This window comes from Hylobates moloch, unplaced genomic scaffold (assembly GCF_009828535.3).
Source record: "Hylobates moloch isolate HMO894 unplaced genomic scaffold, HMol_V3 SCAFFOLD_15, whole genome shotgun sequence".
Classification (NCBI taxonomy): domain Eukaryota; kingdom Metazoa; phylum Chordata; class Mammalia; order Primates; family Hylobatidae; genus Hylobates; species Hylobates moloch.
This window is the reverse complement of record NW_026652290.1, coordinates 63,758,457-63,780,505: the sequence shown is the minus strand read 5'-3', so window position 1 is coordinate 63,780,505 and position 22,049 is coordinate 63,758,457. Positions and strand designations below refer to the sequence as shown.

The window sequence follows — 22,049 nt, the reverse complement described above, 5'->3', positions numbered from 1 at the left end:
AATTTTTTATCTTTCACCTGATGATAATACTAAATTTAAAAAATTTTTCATTTTGGTAAAAGATATATAACATAAAACTTGCCACCTTAACCATTTATTTTATTTTATTTTTTGAGACAGGGTCTCACTCTGTTGCCCAGGCTGGAGTGCAGTCGTGCACCAGGGCTCATTGCAGCCATGACCTCCGGGGCTTAAGCAATTCTCCCACCTCAGCCACCAGAGGAACTGGGACTACAGGCACATGCCACCATGCCCAGCTAACTTTTGTATTTTTTCTTGAGACGGGATTTCACCATGTTGCCCAGGCTGGTCTCGAACTCCTGAGCTCAAGAAATCCACCCACCTTGGCCTCCCAAAGTGCTGGGATTACAGGTGTGAGCCACCATGCCTGGCTTCATCCTAGCCATTTTTAAGTGTACAGTTCAATAGTGTTTTAAGTACATTCACACTGCAGTACAACTCTCACCACAGTTTTGTAGAAGTTCCAATAGAGGAAAATGATGGGAAAATTGGCCATCAATACCTATAACCATATAGGCACATGGAATTCCAGAAAGCCATCCAGATCACGACTGTAACATGAACAGCAGCACAGTCAACAAACAGCATCTGGCACTAAACGTCCATTTGACTTTTATTGGTTCTGTGCTTTTGTTTGTATTTGATTTGTAAATTTCTTTTCTTTTTTTTTGGGGGACGGAGTCTCGCTGTCACCCAGGCTGCGATGCAGTGGCGCCATCTCAGCACACTGCAAGCTCCGCCTGCCGGGCTCACACCATTCTCCTGCCTCAGCCTCCTGAGTAGCTGGGACTACAGGCACCCGCCACCACGACCAGCAAATGTTTTGTATTTTTAGTAGAGACGGGGTTTCACTGTGTTAGCCAGGATGGTCTCGATCTCCTGACCTCGTGATCTGTCCGCCTTGGCCTCCCAAAGTGCTGGGATTACAGGCATGAGCCACCGCGCCCGGCCTGTAAATTTCTTTTAGTTTTAAAGTTGGATGCAAGCTTTTAGGTTAGGGAGTTGATATCCGTCTTTGCGTTTCTACATATTTTTAAGTGACACTATAATATACATAATCTTAGGCAATAATGGAAGAAGTCCATGAGAGCTTTCCTCCAGGAGTAAGTTACTGAGGATTAGCAACTAGGAGTTGGTAGGTGGAGATGGCTCCAGTGATGATTCAGATTTGAAGGATGTGGACCTGGAATAGGAGGTGGCAGAAAGTAATGAGAAGATGAAGAAAGATTAAGGCACATCACTTCCTAGTTAGATGTGGGAGGAGTGAGAGGAGGGCGCAAAGATGGCTCCTGAGTTTGGATACCTGCCAGACAGTCAGGAATAGGAGAGTCCAGAGAAGTAACTAGTTAGGGCAAAAAGATTAGGAAGGTTGGCCGGGCACGGTGGCTCACGCCTGTAATCCTAACACTTTGGGAGGCCGAGGTGGGCAGATCATGAGGTCAGGAGTTCGAGACCAGCCTGGCCAACATGTTGAAACCCCATCTCGACTAAAGATACAAAAAAATTTAGCCAGGCGTGGTGGCACGTGCCTGTAATCCCAGCTACTCGGGAGGCTGAGGCAGGAGAATTGCTTGAACCTGGGAGGTGGAGGTTGCAGTGAGCTGAGATCATGCCATTGCACTCCAGCCTGGGCGACAGGGCGAGACTCTGTCTCAAAAAAAAAAAAATAAAAAAAAAAGATTAGGCAGGTTTTTAGCTCTGTTAAATTTGAAGTACTGACTACAGATTCAACTGAAGATGCTCCACGGACAGTGAAGCTGTAGGGCTCCATGTGTCTATCTCCTAAGCTATGGCTTCAGAGAAAAGTTGAGCAGTTTTTTCTCAATGCCTGTTGGTGTTTCACTTGCAAAGGTGGGATCAAACTTGCCACTTTACCTCTTTAATTAGCTGTTGGTCCAGGGACTTTCTTCAAATGACTGCCTCAAACAGGACACATCACCCAAAAGCCAAAAGGGAAAAGCTTGATAAAGCTTGGGCTACTTAAAGATTTTTTTTTTGTTGTTCAGAAAAAAAAAAAAAATATATATATATATATATATATATATATATATGTCCAAACCCCAACAATAAACTAGGAAGGCCTATTTTTTAAAACAACTTTTTTTTTTGAGAAGGAGTCTCACTCTGTCACCCAGGCTGGAGTGCAGTGGCGCAGTCTCAGCTCACTGCACGCTTCGCCTCCCAGGTTCACGCCGTTCTCCTGCCTCAGCCTCCTGAGTAGCTGGGACTACAGGCGCCCGCCACCTCATCTGGCTAATTTTTGCATTTTTAGTAGAGACGGGGTTTCACCCTGTTAGCCAGGATGGTCTCGATCTCCTGACCTCGTGATCTGCCTGCCTCAGCCTCCCAAAGTGCTGGGATTACAGGCGTGAGCCACCGCGCCCGGCCTAAAACAACTTTTACACTGAAATAATTTCAGATTTATAGAAGGGCTGTAAGAGTAGTGCAAAGAACTTTACTCAGATTCCTCAGTTAACATTTTACCACAATGGTCTTACCATTTTCTCTCTCCATATATACATATTCACATTTTTACAGCATTTAAGAGTAAGATGCAAACATTATGTATCATTTGCCTCAACACGTATTTCTGAAATTCTGCAACATTCTCCCAGATAACTGCAGGTCAACCATCAGTTAAGATCGATTCACTATTACCACTATCTAATCTACAGTCCACATTCAAAATTTACCAGTGTCCCAATTTAATATATATATTAAATATATATGTATAGAAGAACATGTATATAGATACATCCCTTCCATCATGTTCTGGTTGGTGAGAAGCAAGTCACTAAGTCTGGTCCATGTTCAAGGGCAAGGAAATGATACCTTTTGAAGGGGAAAGTTTCAAAAAAGTTGTGGACCACAGTATCCATTTCTGTAGCTATCTATCCTTATACATGACAATGAGCTCATACCAGCACCTCCAATTCCAATCCAATAGGGCATATTCTAGCTTTACTCACTCCATATTTGTAACCCCCTTCTCTAATAATGAGAAATCTGGCTTCCATTATGCTCAACTTACTTGTTGCTCAATCCCGTTTGATTCCACCAAACACAGGGTCAAGTATCCTCGGCTCCAGCATTATTGACTTTGGTGATTGTTATGCTGGGAAACGTTTTTTTTTTTTTTTAATTTATTACCAAAGGTTGATTTCGTTATAAAGAAATGATTAAGAACATTCAGATACATAAGAAATTATTTCATCCATAGGAATAAGAAAATATGAATCACCTAGTTTTAAATTGGCAGAGATATGTATAGGCAGAAAAATAAATGGCCAAAAAAATTTTAGATGCTCACCTGACTTCATAAAAGTAATCTAAAGTAAAACAATAAATATCTTATTTATAAAAAAATTATATTGATTTTTTAATCTATCAAACTGTCAAATGTTTGAAAGATGGCTGATACTGGTGAAGGGTTAAAGAGGAGGAGGAAAAGAATTCTCATTAGACAAAAGTTAACTGACCCTTGAACAACATGGGCCCACTTATATGCAGATTTTTTTCAGTAAAAGTTACTGAGTGTGTGCCTGCCTCTCCTGCCTCCCCTTCTACCTCCTCCACCTCTTCTGCCTCTGCCACCCCTGAGACAGTAAGACCAAGCCCTCCTCTTCCTCCTCCTTAGCCTACTCAGCATGAAGACTATCAGGATGAAGAACTTTATGGTGATCCACTTCCACTTAATGAACAGTAAATATATTATCTCTTCCTTATGATTTTTTTTTCTTTTTTTTTTGAGACAGAGTCTCATTCTGTCGCCCAGGCTGGAGTGCAGTGGCATGATCTCGACTTACTACAACCTCTGCCTCCCAGGTTAAAGCGATTCTCCTGCCTCAGCCTCCCAAGTAGCTGGGATTACAGGTACCCGCTATCATGCCCGGCTAATTTTTGTATTTTTGTAGAAGTGGGGTTTCATCATGTTGGCCAGGGTGGTCTTGAATTCCTGACCTCAGGTGATCCGCCTGCTTTGGCCTCCCAAAGTGCTGGGATTACAGGTATGAGCCACCATGCCTGGCCTTCCTTATGATTTTCTTAATAATACTTTCTTTTCTCTAGCTTACTTTATTGTAAGAATATGGCAAATTTAAGGCCGGGCACGGTGGCTCACATCTGTAATCCCAGCACTTTCAGAGGCTGAGGCGGGTGGATCACGAGGTCAGGAGATCGAGACCATCCTGGCTAACATGGTGAAACCCCGTCTCTACTAAAAAATACAAAAAATTAGCCGGGTGTAGTGGCAGGCGCCTGTAGTCCCAGCTACTCGGGAGGCTGAGGCAGGAGAATGGCGTGAACCCAGGTGGCAGAGCTTGCAGTGAGCTGAGATCGTGACACTGCACTCCAGCCTGGGCGACACAGCAAGACTCTGTCTCAAAAAAAAAAAAAAATATATATATATATATATATATATATATGGTAAATTTAATATACATAATATACAAAATATATGTTAATCAACTCTTCTAGATAAGGCTTCCAGCCAACAGTGGGCTAGTAATAGTTAAGTTTTGGGGAAGCCAAAAATTATACACAAATTTCTGACTGTGTAGGGGAGTCAGTGCCCCTAAACCCCCCATGTTGTATAGGGGTCAACTGTGTAAGTTGATAAATCTTTCTGGAGGATAACTGGGCAGTTTCTGTCAAAATTGAAAGTATGTGCACCTTTCCATTTTGCATGCCACTGGCTAGAATGTACCCTGTGATAAACTTGCAAAACTTTACTCATGCATAAACTTGCTTGTTTCTTCCAAATGAGGCTCAGGAAAAGAGAAAGAGGAAGAGGGAAAGAGGGAGAGAGAGAGGTAGGCAACTCACCAGCAAGAAGATGGGGAGTTTTGGCCGGGCACTGTTGCTCACGACTGTAATCCCAGCACTTTGGGATGCTGAGGTGGGCGGACTACCTGAGGTCAGGAATTTGAGACCAGCCTGGCCAACATGGTGAAACCCCATCTCTACTAAAAATATAAAAATCACCTTGGCCTGGTGGCAGGCACCTGTAATCCCAGCTACTCAGGAGGCTGAGGCAGGAGAATCACTTGAATCCAGGAGGCAGAGGTTGCAGTGAGCTGAGATCATGCCACTGTACCCTAGCCTGGTTGACAGAGCAAGACTCCGTCTCAATTAAAAAAAAAAAAAAGGCTGGGCATGATGGCTCATGCCTGTAATCCCAGCACTTTGGGAGGCTGAGGCGGGCAGATCACAAGGTCAGGAGATCGAGACCATCCTGGCCAACATGGTGAAACCTCATTTCTACTAAAAATACAAAAATTAGCCGGCCATAGTGGCGTGTGCCTGTAATCCCAGCTACTCAGGAGGCTGAGGCAGGACAATCGCTTGAACCTGGGAGGCGGAGGTTACAGTGAACTGAAATCGTGCCACTGCACTCCGGCCTGGCGACAGAGTGGGACTCCGTCTCAAAAAAAAGAAAAAAAAAGGGCAGTCCTTTGGTAACCTAATCCTGTAAGGAACATCTCATCACTTTTGCTGTATTCTGTGCATCGGAAACAGGTCACCAGGTCCAGCCCACACTCAAGGGGAGGGGATTACAGAAGGGCACAAATAGCAAGAGGGAGGGATAGGTGAGGGTCATCTTAGAAGCTGCCTGCCACAGAGACTCAGGTTGGTACTGCCCCAGGTGATGGGGAAAGCACACATCAGTCCTCTTGGGAAGTACTTGACTTCAGCAGAGGTGAAGAGCAGTTTTAAGACACTGCCAAGTGAAGGTGCCCCCTGGTTTCAGAGCTATTAAAATGTCTGTGCCTTGTGCAGTGGCTCACACCTAAAATCCCAGTGACTCAGGAGGCTGGGGCAGGAGGATCACTTGAGCTCAGGAGTAAGAGGCTGAAGTGAGCTGTGATCACACCACTGCACTCCAACCTGGGTGACAGAGTGAGATCCTGACTCTTTAAAAAGTCTATAATTTACTGACAGAGGGGACTCTCTGAGTGGTGAAGCAGACAACAAGGAAGTTTTGCAGAGGAAGAAACTAAATTAAAGACTTGGTACTGGAGGCTTGGGTGGAAAGGGCCCACCAGGCAAAGCATCCTGAAAGTGTAAATGCACGGGTGTACTGGAGAGCCCAGGTAGACTGCTGTGCAGAGTGCAAGCAATGGTGCAATGCAAGATGGGCTGGAAAGGCAGGCTGGGCCAGACCTTCAGTGAGCAGCCTTGCTAAGGGCGTGGGTGTGGGGAGCCACTGATGAATGTTAAGCAGAGCAAGCAGTTATATCAGAGTGCTTGCATGGAGGCAGTGGAGGCCAGACTAGAGGAGAAAGAGACTAGCAGGGACAGAGAGGCCATTAGGAAGACCTTGCAAAGATCCACACAAAGATCCATCCGTGCCCGGCTGGCTTCTTAACTGTCTTCAGCTCAACAATCCTTCAAATTTTGGTCTCCCACAGTTACTAGCAGTGGAGTCTAATCCTAATGCAGATAGATGGTAACACTATTTCCATTTTACAAACAATGAAGTACACAGAGATTAAGGAACTTGCCTAAGGTCACTCATCTGGTAAGTGGCAGAGCCAAGACTTGGATCCACGTACAGGGCTTCAGAGCCTGCCAGCGTGGGCAGCCGGTGTTGGCCACTGCTGCTAGAGGAGACACAACTCAGCACACATTTGCTTCACTGATGGTATAAAAAGACTTCATGGTGGCTTTCACTCCCCCCTCAAAATGTCCTCACTTTTGTCTTCTCACCCATTCTGCTTTGTGCCCATCCTACTTTCCACTCATTCCTAACTTGCACATCTTTGCTGATGTGATTCTTCTTTGGTCTGGAAGGAACTCTTCCATCTCTCTACCTGTTGAAATTCCATTCATCCATCAAGGCCCAGTTCTTCTTTCATATTCCTCCAACAAATGACTTCATCCCACTCTCATGAACTGATGTATTTCACAAATATTTATTGAGATCTGCTGTGTGCTGTTCACGAGGGATTCTACAATGTGCAAAACAGAACTGTTAGTTGTAAGCTATTGTACTTATCTTTGGGTCTGCTACAGCAGTGGCTTTCAAACTTAAAAAACAAACAAACATAGTCTAACCATAATACATCACCACACACACACACATCCCCCAATGATTTAAGAAACAATATTTACCTTTACTATGTGTAACCACTCTGATCATTTAAACTCAATTCTATTCTATTTCATTAAGATAAAAACGATGGTTGGTACCTCCTGTAAAATTTTACCTCTGCTAAAATTAATTTTATAACCCATTAAGAGCCTATTAATAAGCTGGAACACACAAGTTTGAGAAATATTCATTCCATCATTCACCCAGTCATCTAAACAAAGATTTCCTTGGTGCCCACTATGTGCTGGGCACAGCTCTGGCATCGGGATAAAGAGGAGGAAGCATGTTTGCCCTCAAGGTGAGCAGGCCAGTGAAGATAACAGAGCTTGAGAGCAAAGGCAACACACAGTGCTATGTGCTATGGTGGCAGTGTGCTTGGGACAGATGTGCATGCTGGTAGCTCAACAAATATTAAGGGAATTAAACTAAGGGATAGGCACCAAAATTATAAAAAGAAAATGGAATAGTGACTTCCTCAAAAGCAGACCCTTAGCAGCTCATGGGTCTACTGTGATGTGAAACCAGCATCCACTTCTGATTCTCTAGTGCATTGCTAATGAGAGTCAATCCTGGGCTGGGTGCGGTGGCACATGCCTATAATCCTAGCACTTTGGGAGGCCAAGGCTGGTGGATTACCTGAGGTCAGGAGTTCAAGACCAGCCTGGCCAATATGGTGAAACCTTGTCTCTACTAAAAATACAAAAATTAGCCGGGCGTGGTGGCACACGCCTGTAATTCCAGCTACTTGAGAAGCTGAGGAAGGGGAATTGCTTGAACCTGGGAGGCGGAGGTTGCAGTGAGCCGAGATCATGCCACTGCACTCCAGCCTGGGCGACAGAGCGAGACTCTGTCACAAAAAAACAAAAAAAGTCAATCCTGGATCCGTACATTTCAACCCCTTTCTCTAGAGACAGAGAAAGTGTGGTGGAGTTGTGTTTAGAAAAGGTGAAAATAATCTGGATTTACCCCAGCACAGGTTGGTTATGGGAGAAAGGACATACTTGAGAGGATTTTGCATTTCTTCCCCCAAAGCCTGTCAGTGTTGTCACCCTCACTTTGCTGCAGGTAAGCTGCCACCTGAAGTTGTCCAACTTGCCACCTCCCTTGCATCCTCTCCCACATCAAACCAATCAAAACCAGGGTAGGTAGAGAAACATCTATTCTGATCTTTCTGATCTTAGTAGAGAAATGGGTAGGACAGTGAAAGGGTGGAAGCAGCTGGCTGTTCTCTTCCCCTGTGCCAACCTGTCCTTTGCCTGCAGTCATCCACAAAATACGCTCACGAGTGGAGGCATTTTCTCCATTTGCCCACCGGAGCTACCATGTTCCAACATTATTTTGGGTCTTCCTATTGCAGGCTGACCCTTTGGACTCATCTCCTCCCATGGCTTCTGGGACTTGGCTGCACCACTTGTCCCTCTTTTCACCAGCTAATCCCCACCAGCAGAGATAAACATTTAAAGAGAAAAGGCAAAATCTCCCTTCATCCACGTACCTATCTCATTACTGTCCAATTGTCTTACCTGTCCTCGCCCAACTTCTGAAAGCACAGTCTCCACCCTCTCACCTCCCATTCACTTGTTACTCGTCACCCAGCTTCTGCCCCATCGTTCACTGAAACTGCTCTCTGCAAAGGGCCCAAGGACCTTCTTTGTTGTTACACCCAATACATATCTTTATTTATCTTTATCATCCGACTCGTACTTTTCCACACTTGATGACGGCCACTGCCTCTACCGTGCACCCTGGCTCCCTGATTAAATGCCTTTGTGGTTGCCTTCCTCCTTCTTAGTTGCTCTTTGCAGGCCCCCTCTTCCCTGCCTACCTCTTACCTGCTGATTTTTTCCAGTTATAGCCCACGCCTCATTACAGCCTCTTTCCATTCTAGCCTCTGAGGGTGCGGCTACTAACCAAGCTGCAAGTCCCAGTTGCTGAACAAAACGTTTTTCTCTGCTGCACCCCAGTGTCTGACGCACTCAGATTCCACTTCTGAACACCTCTCATCCCTGAATATTTGTCACCCCTTCTCCACCCTGACAAGTCCCCCTCCTTCCAGTTTCCATCTTACCCCTGGTCCATTGTCCAAAAGTCTGTAAGAATGATTTTTTTTTTTTTTTTTTTTTTTTGAGACAGAGTCTCGCTCTGTCCCCCAGGCTGGAGTGCAGTGGCGTGATCTTGGCTCAATGCAAGCTCCGCCTCCCGGGTTCACGCCATTCTCCTGCTTCAGCCTCCCGAGTAGCTGGGACTACAGGTGCCCGCCACCACGCCCAGCTACTAATTTTTTTTGTATTTTTAGTAGAGACGGGGTTTCACCGTGTTAGCCATGATAGTCTCAATCTCCTGACCTCGTGATGCGCCCGCCTCGGCCTCCCAAAGTGTTGGGATTACAGGCGTAAGCCACCGCGCCCTGCCAAGACTGATTGTTCTAGAATACATCTGATCGTGTCATTTCTCCATTTAGGTTGCCTCAGTGGTTGCTCATTGCCTGTACGGCCAAGTGCAAGCTCCTTAGCAGGGGAAACGAGGCTTCTTACGATCAGGCAACCCCACCCCGCTGCTCCTTCATGTGACTGTTATAGCTGCTTTAGTGAAGTGTGAAAGGTGAAATCAAAACGTCTTTTTTGTTTTGAGGTCAAAACGCCTTGAAGCAGTGTGTTTACATGACTGTTGCAGCTTTCTAGAAGATAATGTTGGAACGTGGTAGCTCCGGTAGGCAAATGGAGAAAATGCCTCCACTCGTGAATTTCGTGGATGACCGTAGGCAAAGGACAGGTCGGCATAGGGGAAGAGAACAGTCAGATGCTTCCACCTTTTCACTGTCCTACCCATTTCTGTGCTAACTACCCATGTAGTTAGCAGAGAACACCCCAGTAACATTGTCCAAATAGTTCGTGCAAAGTTTTAGCTAGAAGCCGAAAATTCGTGAAAGGAATAATTAATACTCCATGATAAAGTGCATCAGTTTGCAGTAATATGCGTTTGCAATCACATTCTTTCGTTCTCTCTAAAGGATTGTTACGTGAATAAAATGGAAATACTCCTGCAGTAACATGGGACTAGTTGGAAAGGTGCTGGGAAGGCGGGAGAGCGAGAGACCGCGTCGCGGCAAAAACCGCAGCGCGGCAACTGGGTGCGGACTCGCTCTTAAGCGAAATCCGCAAACGGTGTGACGGGAGCGCGCTGTGGCCCCAAAGACCGGTCTCACAGCGACCTGGGCGTTCGAGGTCGTGTCCTCGAGGGCTATAAGGAGCCTGCCGAGGCCACCTGACGGCCGTGTCGCGTCTGCACCGCCGGTTGGGCTCTCAGGCACCCGCTACTCAGCGCCCTGCTTCCCGGCGCGGGGAACCACGAGCCCGCCAGCACCGCTGGTCCTGCGACGGCCTCCGCCCTTCGCAGGCGGCCCAGGCAGCCCCGCCCCGCCCCAGCGTTAGGAGACGCGCAGCGGAACCTGGGCGGCCCCAGCCCCTCCCCGCCCCCGCGTCCCTGCGCGACCCGCCTCCCAGATCCCGGCCGGGGCTCCCGGGCGCGCCACGGCGGGGCGGGGCCGGGGGCGGGGCCTTCTGGCAGATTCTGGGCGCTGCGAACGCGCAGCTCCGGGGCTCGGCGGCCGGAAACGCCGGCGTCGGAGCCTTAGGCGCCGCCGCCTTTTCTTGTTTTCTGCCCAGTCCGCGCCGCCATGGCCAAGTGGGGCCAGGGGGACCCGCGCTGGATCGTGGAGGAGCGGGAGGACGGGACCAACGTGAACAACTGGCACTGGTGCGGCCGGCGGGGTGGCGCGGCCGGCGGCGGCCTCCTTCCGGGATCTGGGGAGGGCCGGGCCGCGGGAACCCGGGCTGCGCTGGGGTCTGTGCGGAGCCGCGGGGCCAGGGGGTCAGGGGGCCAGGGGGCCGCCCCTCCTCCTCAGCTGCTGGACGCAGGGCTCGGCCTCCGCCTCTCGGCTCGGGAGCGTCCTTGAGGATGGAGACCGGCGAGGGCGGCTGCGCCGGCCCTGGAGGTTGCAGCTGCCTCTTTTTGAAAGTTGGGTTGGGCCCCACGAGTGACTTTCGACAGACCTTTCCACTCCCACCGTCTGTGGCCTTAGGGCCTTCCCTTCTCCTCCTGCCCACCCCTCTGGATGTTTCGGGGAGTTAGAAGGGAGCTGAATTGAGAGACTGTGTTAGGGGCGGGGGTATGGAACGTAGTGGAAAGGGCAGAAATTTGGATCTCAGTTCGCGCCCACCCCGCAGGCGCCTCCCGCGAGCGGGGCCCTCTGTGAGTGAGACAAGCTCCGCTTCCTTTACGCGCCTCACCTGGCGCGTGGGGAGAGGTCGGCAGCCCTCCACCGCAGAACCTCCGGAAGGGATGTCCTCTGCCCTGCGCCTCTGGCCGGGGCTGTGGTCCCTCCAGTCCGTCGAGGGGATGCTGAGGCCGGTCCCCAGAGGAGCATGACTTGGCTGGTCCAGAGGAGCTCTGAGGGCTTGGGCAATCTTGGCTCGCTGCAACCTCAGCTTCCAGAGTTCAAGCGAGTCTCCTGCCTCAGCCTCCTGAGTAGCTGGGACTACAGGAGCGTGCTACCACGCCCGTCTGATGTTTGTATTTTTAGTAGAGACAGGGTTTCACTATGTTGGTCAGGCTGCTCTCGAACTCCAGACCTCGTGATCCGCCCGCCTGGGCCTCCCAAAGTGCTGGGATTACAGGCGTGAGCTAGAGCTGACTTTCTGGTGTCCTAGCCTTGGCCCCATGGACATGTCAGCCCTCTCAGCTCGTTTCTGCCCCCTAAAGTGAGAATATTACCTGGCAAGATTACATTAGGCGATGTATATGCGAAGACACTTGATAGCTGGTATGTCATGATTCTGATTATTTCACTACTGCTACTTTCCATGTGGCCCAGGCTTTGCCTATTTCCAGTGGGCGAGCTACCTAGATCCTCCTCCCTTAAATAAGCCAGTGTTTTTAAGACAGAATACTACTTGCATAGTGGACAATAATATCTTAAAGAACTGAGCAGGATGAAAAGAATTTGGTAGAAAGGAGGTTTGAGGAGCACATTGGAGGTTGGCAGGTTTCGAGGCTGCTTGAGAGGGCTTGAGTTGATCTGGGCTGGGCTTGGACGTGACCCTGGCACCCAGGCGGGTGGATCCCAGCTGGGGCTTCCATTCACGACTTTCTGGCCCCTGGCAGGACAGAGCGGGATGCCACCAGCTGGTCCAAAGGGAAGTTCCAGGAGCTCCTGGTGGGCATCGTTGTGGAGAATGACGCTGGCCGCGGCGAGATCAGCGAGTTGAAGCAGGTGGAAGGGGAGGCTTCGTGCAGCAGCCACAAAGGAAAGCTGATTTTCTTCTATGAGTGGAACATCAAACTGGGCTGGAAAGGTAATAAGGGCCTCAGGGTACTAGTGGGGCTGGGGACAAAGTGCGTTCATCATTCAGCGAATGTTTTTACAGCTCCTGCTATGGATCTGGCACACTGACTGGCTCCTGAATCAGCATTAGTAGATCCTGACACTCTGGCCACACTTGAGTTCCATGGGCCAAGAAGGATGGGAGTTTCCCTTCTCGCAGCACTCGCAGATGCTTAGAGCTCATTGCTGTCAGCTGGGCCCTCTTCTACCAGGCCCTTGTGAACACGAGTCTCTGGGCGTTGCTGCGTGGAGCACTCTTTCCCCCAGGTAGCTGCCTGCCTCCTTCAGGTCTTTGTCCTGAGTGAAGCCATCTCTGTGCATCCTTGGAGACTCCTGCCTTGTGCCATCTTTCTTCCCTACTTTATTTTTCCCCAAGGCCCTGAAACTTGCTTTACAAAACTATTTTGCTTGCTGTCCTGCTCCATCTCCCTGTCATTCATTAGGGCAGGGATTTTTTTTTAAAACGGCTTTACTGAGACATAGTTCACTCATTTAGTGTGTATAATTAATTGGTTTTCGGTATAGTCACAGAGTTGTGCAACCATCACTACAATCAATTTGGGAACATTTCACTACTCCAAAACAAAACCCTGGACCCATGAGCAGTCACTCTTGTTGCCCTCCTCTTCCCCAGCCCCTGGTGTCCGCTCACCCATTTTCTCTGGATTGGCCTCTGGACGTTTCACATAGATGAATCATGCAGGATGTGTTTTTTGGTGTCTGCCTTCTTTTACTTCATAATGTGTTCAAGGGTCATCCGTGTTGTGACAGGTAGCAGCATTTTATTCTTTTTTATAGCTGATGAATATTCCACGGGTGTATATACTGCATTCTGTTTCTCCATTTATCAGTTGCTGGGCATTTTGGGTGTGTCCACTTTTGGGGTCTGTGGGTTCAGTTCTCCAGTGGTGCCTCGATCCTGGCTGGGCAGACAGCGTGTGCGCACTCAGTCCTTGTTGAGGGAGCCAAGTCTGTGGAGATGCAGGGAAGGGAAGAGGAGGAGTTAGGGTTTGAGCCTCAGCCCAGGAGTCAGCTCCTGTCTGGAGTTTGTGCCCCAGAGCAGTCCAGTGAGTTGGCCTCGAGCCTCTGCCCTGCTTGCTGCCTTTCTCGCAGATGAGGGTGTTCAGCCCCTCCCCCTCCGCCTCAGAACAGGACCCTCTGGCTGGGAGTTTGCCTCTCTGGCAGCCCCCGTGTCTGCTGCTGGCTGGATCATAGCAGTCTGGCTCCCTGCCCACTCCCCCAGCACCAAGCCCTAGGGCCTGAGGAACCTTGTGGGCGTTGTGTCTTTTCCATCTCCCTTGGCTCCTCTGCAAGGATAAGACCCAGCCACTGGGCTTGTCCTAACACCTCCAGCTGCTCTCCTCCAGCAGCGAGTCTCTAGGATGGCAGCTGGGACCCACTGGGGAGGAGGCAACACTCTAGTCCTGAGAAGTCTGCCTGGTATCCCCACACAATGTCCCCAAGCCAGAGCCTCCCTCCCCTCTGTGGTCAGAACGTACTGTGCCTTTCTGTCCTTCCATCGCTTTTGTGACTGCTTCTCCCCTTCAGGGTACTCCTTTGTCCTGCTTTGCCCAGGCAAAGAGTACCCTGGGACAAGAAGAGAAATAGGGGTGCACTTGCCCCACACTCCCCTCAGGACGGCGGGCTGCTGACTCCTCATGCCCTCTCCTTGGCCATGGCCTGCCTGACCTTTCTTCCGTGGCTGCTCAGGGGGCCCTGGAGTGGTGGAACCCTGTGAGGGCAGCTGGGCTATTCAGTGAGGCAGGGCAGTTTTTCATAAAATCAATTTTTTCTTTTTGAGACAAGGCTCACTGCAGCCTTGACCTCCCAGCAATCCTCCCACCTCAGCCTTCCAAGTAACTGGGACCACAGGTGTGCGCCACAGTGCCCAGATAATTTTATTTTGTAGAGACGGTGTCTCCCTATGTTGCCTAGGATGGTCTTTAAACTCCTGGGCTCAATCCATCCTCCCACCACAGCCTTTCAGACTGCTGAGATTATAGGCATGTGCCACAGTGCCTGGCCCAGTTGTTACTTTTTATTATAATTGAAGAACCCATTTTGCTCATTTTAGGTATGGTTAAAGAATCTGGAGTGAAGCACAAGGGATTGATTGAAATACCCAGTCTTTCTGAGGAAAATGAAGTAGATGACACTGAGGTATGTGATCAAGTTTCTATTTCTTTTGTTCTTTTTTCAGTCAAGCTTCTGCTACAGACTTTGGGCATTTCAAATAGTGTTGATCAGACTGTGGTTCCTGTGTGGTAGTTCAGGTGCCTTGTGGAGGCCCTGTTTGCCGAGAAGGATTGCCGTACTGTTGGGGCAGCATGTTGTGTGGAGCTGGAGTGGTACAGGAAAGAGTAAGCCCCAGGAAGCCCTGAGCTCCCCCGAGGACCAGGCAAGGGGCCTGGGCAGCTGACTGCACCCTCCTTAGCCTCCTCATCTGTGAAAAGGGGTTAATTTCTCTTCCAGGGGTGTTGTCAGGTTAGATGTGACAGTGTGTGCACTGTAAACTGCTCAGGCAGCTTGCATGGCTTGATGAATGTGACTTTCTCTCTCTTCTCCTGCACCTTTGCCGTTTCCCTTTAATGGTGAAAAGTGTCAGCCTTTAGCTGCTCTCTCTCCGTTGGTTATGCCTCACGGTTTTTTGTAAACTACCCAGTTAGTACGTGTTGCTTTTGTGGCTCTCTTGGTTCTCTTGGGAGACAGAACCTTGTGTAACTCCCATGCTTGGCTTCAAGTTAGTGTCCTCTTTTGGCCGAAAGCTGGGTTTTGGGGGTGAGACCATTTGTACAGCTGCTATATTTTTCAAACCAAGATAGTCTGACAAAGGATTTTTTTTGATTTGTGAACGTATTTAACATGAAGGCTTTCCAAGATAGGCTGACTCCTGCCCAGCAGTATGTCTTATGGCCCGAAGGTTATACAGTGCTACAGGCCGGGGCTGTCCCAGACCTCTGTCTTCAGTTATGTGGTTCCTCCGCTTAGGGCCTGAGATTCCACTTTGTTATATTGAGATCCATCAGCTGAGACATTTTTCAAAAGAATGTTTAACTGGTTTTTAAGATTTAATCCCTCAGTAGCATTACAGAACTCTTCAGATTCAAACTGGGGCCCACGATCAGGCCCACCTCAACTGAAGCATCGGGACACTAAATTTTTTCAAATCGACACCTCTTTTTCTTCTGGAAATACTAGAGACATCCCCAAAGCCCTCTGTTGCTTCCTTCTCCCTCGGTCTCCCCCTTCTCCCCTCTCTTCTTCCTTCCCTCTGCCTGTCTTCTACTCTTCTCCCTTTCCCAATTTTCCTCTCTGCCAAAAAAGTATATAATCCAAGTCTGGGTTATATGGGAACTTGAGTTCCCTAATTACGGTGGCTTTTGGGTTCTATACCAGCACTGTTCAATGTAAATATAATGTAAGCCACATGTGCAGTGTAAGTTTTACTAGTAGTTGTACTTAAAAAGTTAAAGCTATGGCTGGGCATGGTGGCTCACATTTGTGATCCCAGCACTTTGGGAGGCCAAGGTACGAGGCTCACTTGAGCCCAGGAGTTCGAGGCTGCAATGAGCCATGGTCATGCTACTGAACTCCAGTCTAGCAACAGGGAGACCCTTAAAAAAAAATTAAAGCCAGGTGTAGTGGCATATGCCTATAATCCCAGCTGCTTGGGAGGGGGAGGGGAAGGATCGTTTGAGCCCAGGAGTTTGGGTCTAGCCTCGGCAACATAACGAGATGCAAGCTCTTAAAAAAAAAATAAAAATAAAAATAAACAGGTGAAATTAATTTTAATAATATATTTTATTTAACCCAGTATATAAAAAAGATTTTCGCATGTAATTAATATAAAAATTATGAGGCATTTTACATTCTTTTTTGGTACTAAGTCTTTGGAGTCTGGCACGTATTATTTCACACAGCACATCTTGATTCAGGCCAGCCACATTTCAGGTTCTTAGTAGCCACATGTGACTAGTGGCTACCGTACTAGACAGTGCATTTCTAGACCCCATGAAAGCCATGGACCACATCAGCAATAGGATTTCTGTACATACACATGCACAATTTTGAATGCAAATTAAGGGGTTTACATTCTATGAAGTCCATGCAAGATTTGGCCCCCAACCCTGTCATGGACCCTGGATTAAAAACCCTTAAAATCCTGCCCTGTCACATCTCTTACATCCACTTCTTTCCTTCGTCCACTGCCATAGTTCTCTCATCCAAACAGCCCAATGCTGTAAGAATACGTCAAACCAGATCTTTCTTTGGCTTGTATTTTTCTGATTTGTAGGTGAACGTGAGTAAAAAGAAAGGAGATGGGGATATACTGAAGGATCTTATAAAAACTGCAGGCACCGCCAAGGTCAGGGAGGCCCTTGGAGATTACCTGAAGGCACATAAGACGGGTAAAGAAGGCATCCCTTGTGAACCAGAGGGTCCCTTTTCTGTTTACCCAAGTTATACTCTATACTGTGGTCAGAGGCTACAGAAGCAAGTTTATACTTCAGAATAAATTGTAGTCTGGAAGTTGAGAGCTAGTCATGGTTAAGACCATAATTAGTGATCATCAGTATTGTACACAGCATGAAACATTTTGCCTTCAGAACTGTTAATTGTAGTTTTCTGGAATGAAAATCAGTTGTTCGTGTAATTACTTGTTTAATATCTGTCTTCCTTGCTAGACTATAAGCTCCATGAGGGCATGGAAGGTGTCTGTCTTGTTCACTGCTGTATCTCCAGCATCTAGCACAATGCCTGGCACATAGTAGGTGCTTAATAAATCTTTGTTGGATGAATGAATGAATGAATGGATGAAAGTGACTGCAGGTATTACAGGTGTAATTGAGAAATACCTAGATAATATCCACATTGCAATGAAGTGAGGTTATTGTCTTCTTCCCTAAATTAGAGAAGCGAGGCAGGCAAGATGGCCAGCAGTGCCTTATCTCTGTACCTCATTCTTGGACCCTGCTACCTGACTATCTGGGTGTTGGCATAGATGGGTTTGGGGTTGTCACTTTTCCCATGAGAGCGCACGTGTAGCTGGCTCACAGGCTTTTGAATACTGTGAAGACAAGCTTTGTGAGGCGGTGGTCACCCTCACATGAGAAATTGTCTGTTTTGACAGTAGGTTAGAGCCACAAAGCTATTACTAGTTAATCATATAAAACTTAGCTGTTTGGAAAAGAACTTTGGAAAATTTTGCTGCTTTAGCAAAAACTTGATAAAAGTGAGGCATTTGAAAAAAGAAAAGGCATTTGTTGCTGTGGAACTCACATTGTTAACCATCAGTAGTTTTGTATGTAAAAACTTGGAATGGTCTTGAAATTCTCAAAATGTTACAGGAATTATTTTTATAAATGTTTTATTTTCTTACATGCTGTTTTGGGTTTTCTACCTCTTTGTGCTTAAAAGGAGAAAGGTCCTTATTAAAACCACTTCCCTTGTTTCTTTATAGAATTTACAACGGGAATTTTACCAACGAAAGCTATGGCAACCCAGGAATTGACTGTCAAAAGAAAACTGAGTGAGAATACCCTGCAGGTATGAGCTCTGTTGGCCAAAATGTAGGGAGGGGTCAAGGAAATGTTTGAGTCAGGGCTCCGAATAGCCTTCTGTTGATGGAGAACTGAGGACAGCGAGGGCCTTCTTCCACCTTTGAGTCTCCTGTTAGTCCTCTAAGATCTCCCATTTTGTTGTGCAAATGATAAAATGAGACTTTGATTCTTGATGGAAGGGATTGTTACAGACACGCCTTTCTATGGGATAAATATTTGACTCAAGACTGTCCTAAGGGCAGTGTTCTTTGGTAGGCCACAGAACCAGATGACTTTCAAGATTCACATAGCATAATAAAATAACCTTCTTGCTCACTTTTGGATTGGGAGATTTTTAGATCTGTTCTTGGAATGGGTGTTGTGTGTAATGGACACCCTTTAGCTTTAGGTGCAGTTGTCTTTCACCTGCTCACGGCTGTATCTGAAGTCCAGCTAGGATTAGGGGTATTCAGTCATAACCTGGGAACAGAGCTGAAGAGCTATAGGAACAGTGAGCTCTGGTTCCAAAGTAAAGACCAAGACTGGTGGTGCTAAAAAGGCTTTTCATGCTGCTTTTATGTGTGTCTGGAATAGGCAGTATGGAATTTGGGACATTTGATGTTTTATTGAGAAGACTATTGTAATCCAAGCAGCTTTCTCTCTTGTTATGCTAATCATTTCCCTGGAACCTCTTCCCTTCTCCAGGTTCAGGCCTCATCTCCAGTGGCACTGGGTGTAAGGATTCCCACTGTGGCTCTTCACATGATGGAACTGTTTGACACAACTGTAGAGCAGCTATATAGCATCTTCACTGTAAAGGATGTAAGTAACTCCCTAAGCTAGCATGTTAAATGCTGACATTGTGATGTATTTTCTCCCAAAGAACAGGAGCTGGTTTTTGGTTTTCCCTGTGGCTGTGTTTTTGATTGAAGGGATGTGGGATGGTGGTGACAGGAAGTCTGAGCATAGTTTCTGAATAATTGGAGGGGAGATGGGCATTCTTTGGGACTATGTCCGCATTACATTGAGTTTTCTCCCTCTAGGAAGAGAAAGTTTGTGTTTTATTTTCTGTAAGTAAAACCTACATGTTTAGGATTTTTAAACCATAGTAATTGTTATATTTTGTATTTCATAATTAGATTAAAATATGTGATAGTGTGTACTGGAGTAACATATGTTTTATTTGGTTAGTTGGTGCAAAAGTTTTCTAAATCTACTGCTGTATTAGAAGCCGAAAAGGGAGGGAAATTCCAGATGTTTGATGGGAACAGCACTGGTGAATATCTAGAATTGGTAAGTAGACTCAAGGTTGAAGAAGTAAGGTGGGATTAACTCTTACTTAATATTACTCTTTTTGTATATGCTGTTTTTAAGTACCGAAATCACGAGGGTCTGTGTTGCCTCACCCTTAACAGCAGCCCTCTGTTCTGGTTACTATTACTGTATTTAAAACATTATTATATATTCCTGCTGTCCTTGATGTTACTGCTGTTCTGAGACATTTTGGCAATAAAGACAATTACAAATGGTGCTGATGTATAAACTGGAAGAAGGACCGTATGTTGTTCGTTGATTCTTCTAGTACTTAGGAGTTTCAATGAAAGGATTTTTCTGTGTTGTATTGTGGGAAGTTTTAAAAGATTTTCAGTGGAATTTCCCCTCTCTTTTCAGTTAACAAATAAGAAGATCATCATGAAATGGAGATGTAGAAACTGGCCAGGAGGTATGTTACTAATTAGTGCCCTTCATGTTAAAGGTCCCAAAACACTAAGGCTAGGTTTTTCGTATGGATAAATTTTCCTTTTCATAATGCAGTAATAAGGTTCCTATTTTTTTTCTTAGAACACTATGCCACGGTTGCACTGAATTTTGTGCCTACTCTAGGGCAAACAGATTTACAATTGGACTGTAAAGGAGTTCCTATCTGTAAAGAAGAGAACATGAAATTCTGTTGGCAGAAGCAGCATTTTGAAGAAATAAAAGGTTTACTGCAGCTGACCCCCCTAAATGGTTGAAGTAAAATTTTATAAGGCATTACTTTTTGTAAACGGAGAAAGTGTCACATTTACCTCTTCCCTATTTTTTTTTAAAAGGACTGTATTTTACAGTGGATGAAATCTGTGAACGTATACACGATGTAAAGCACTGTTTGACTCTTTATTATAACTAGACACTGCATTGAGTTAAAAGTAGCAAACAACCTGAAATTAGGTATTAACCTGACCTTTCATAGATACTCCTCTGGAAATAGGTAAGTCCTGAGTGCAGATAGTTCATGTTTCCCAAGCTGAAGCTTGTCCTATAGCAAGCTTGCTTGCAGCTGTACTTTTAGTTCAAGATGACAAAAAATGGCATGTTGACACTATTCCTTTATTTTACTTTAGGGTTTTTAAGGTGTGTAGATCTTAGGTCGTAAAACAGTGGTATACTGCATTCAAAAGCATGTTGAGGTGAGGGCAAATTGGCTGTGTTTTGCTCCTCGTCTCCCTGCTGTGGTTTTGCACTTCGGTGTGGAGAGGACTGAGAAGTCTGTGGGGACACATTAGTTTTGTGGACTGCTGGTAACACTTCCAGTGAACACATATAATGGATAAATGTTTCCCCTCATTGACGGTTTTCTCACTACTTTCACCTGAGAAGACTGAAGCAACATATGTAAACAAATGAAAAGTCATCACAATCAGTTTAATTAAGTGCACAGAATAGCAATCAGTCATGTCAATAAAAATAAAACAATTATTTTTACATCAAGTGTGCTTTATTTCCTCCACAGGTATTCTGTTAAATAAAGCACCATTTATATACTGCCAGGCCACAGCTAAAGAGGATTCTTTACAGAATCAAATTTCTTGTGGTTGTTCCGTATACAAGTAAACTTAATTTTGATAAGAACCACAGCGATCGGAGGCAGTCTGCCTCTATAAGGTACAAAACTGGCACAGAGGACACCATATCATACACAGTAAAAATGCTGTAAGTTTAAATTACATTGTACAGGGCTAGGCAACCCTGTTCTTCCCAGACAGCCATATTAAATGAAAGCCACTACAGTGAACTCTTAATTACATAAAACATATCCATTATCTGATTGCCCTTTAGGAAGTATACTGAAGATGCAAGTTTTTTTCATCTGGAGTTCTGCCTGACCAAGAATTAAGCCTATAAATCTATCTTGCCATTCAAGCAGAGAGCACTGGACAAAATGAAGCACAAAAACAAATAAGCAAAACTTATACAAACAGCATGGGGGTGAGGGACTTAAAAGTAGACATGCTACACCTAATGTCAAGAAGCAGCTTGGTTTCCTTTGCCAGATATCCTTGTGACCACATGGATTGTAGATTCAATGGTCCTACACAGGGTATCTAAAATGTCATGTTGCCGCATATGACTAAAGAGTCCTCTGGAATGGCCACAACTGAGAGATAAAGCAACCTCAGGGTCCTGGGAGGGCAAAGCTTGGCCATCACAGCTTCTCAAGTCAGCTAAGTCAGACAGAACTGCAGAGATAGAAGTAGAAGGGAACTCAGATTCTTCCTCGGCTAGGGTAGAATCCTTGGAACAGTGGAGGTCTTTAAATTCTTTACAATCGTCATATCTACCATTGCTGGACTGTTCTTCTGCATGCTGTGACCTGATATTTGACATGTCTTCTGAAAACGAAGATGGAACTTCCATTCGGTATTCTTTAAAAGAACTATTTTCAGGGGAAGGAAGATCTTGCTCAGTTCCTGGATCAATAATTGAAGAGTCTCTGGTCTCATTGTCAGAAGTGCTCGTTGGGGTCAGGACCTCCCTGGTTTCTGTTTTAATGTCACTGATGCAGCTGTCTACAGTGTGCTCCTCATCACTGCTAACACGCCGCCTTTTAACGGGAGTTGCTCCTTCATCATCTGTGAAAACACATGCCAAAACGGAAACTTGTCTGAAAGTCATTAAGATCGCGGGGGGGGGGGGGGATGTGGGAAGTTAATTTTGTTTCTAGCATTTATATTTAGGAGGTTCAGCTGAA

At 46.3% G+C, this 22,049-nt stretch overlaps 2 protein-coding genes across 4 annotated transcripts in view; one reads left to right on the top strand and one right to left on the bottom strand.

The window, feature by feature from the left end:
• The first annotated feature begins 10,687 nt into the window (after nucleotides 1-10,687).
• LOC116482970 (activator of 90 kDa heat shock protein ATPase homolog 2) lies at nucleotides 10,688-20,782 on the top strand. The gene is made up of 9 exons (XM_032176551.2): nucleotides 10,688-10,870; nucleotides 12,278-12,468; nucleotides 14,572-14,657; nucleotides 16,792-16,906; nucleotides 17,959-18,044; nucleotides 18,743-18,859; nucleotides 19,229-19,330; nucleotides 19,709-19,760; nucleotides 19,880-20,782. Exons 1-9 carry the CDS (start codon nucleotides 10,791-10,793, stop codon nucleotides 20,050-20,052), a joined length of 1,002 nt encoding a protein of 333 aa, XP_032032442.1. The 5' UTR covers nucleotides 10,688-10,790; the 3' UTR covers nucleotides 20,053-20,782.
• USP34 (ubiquitin specific peptidase 34) overlaps nucleotides 20,704-22,049 on the bottom strand; it is a 297,846-nt gene continuing 296,500 nt past the window's right edge. For all 3 annotated transcript variants that reach the window (XM_032176545.2, XM_032176542.2, XM_032176541.2), the window contains one exon: nucleotides 20,704-21,930. In XM_032176545.2, the coding sequence (XP_032032436.1) occupies nucleotides 21,323-21,930 (608 nt within the window). In that variant the 3' untranslated portion in view covers nucleotides 20,704-21,322. The remainder of the gene's footprint in view (nucleotides 21,931-22,049) is intronic.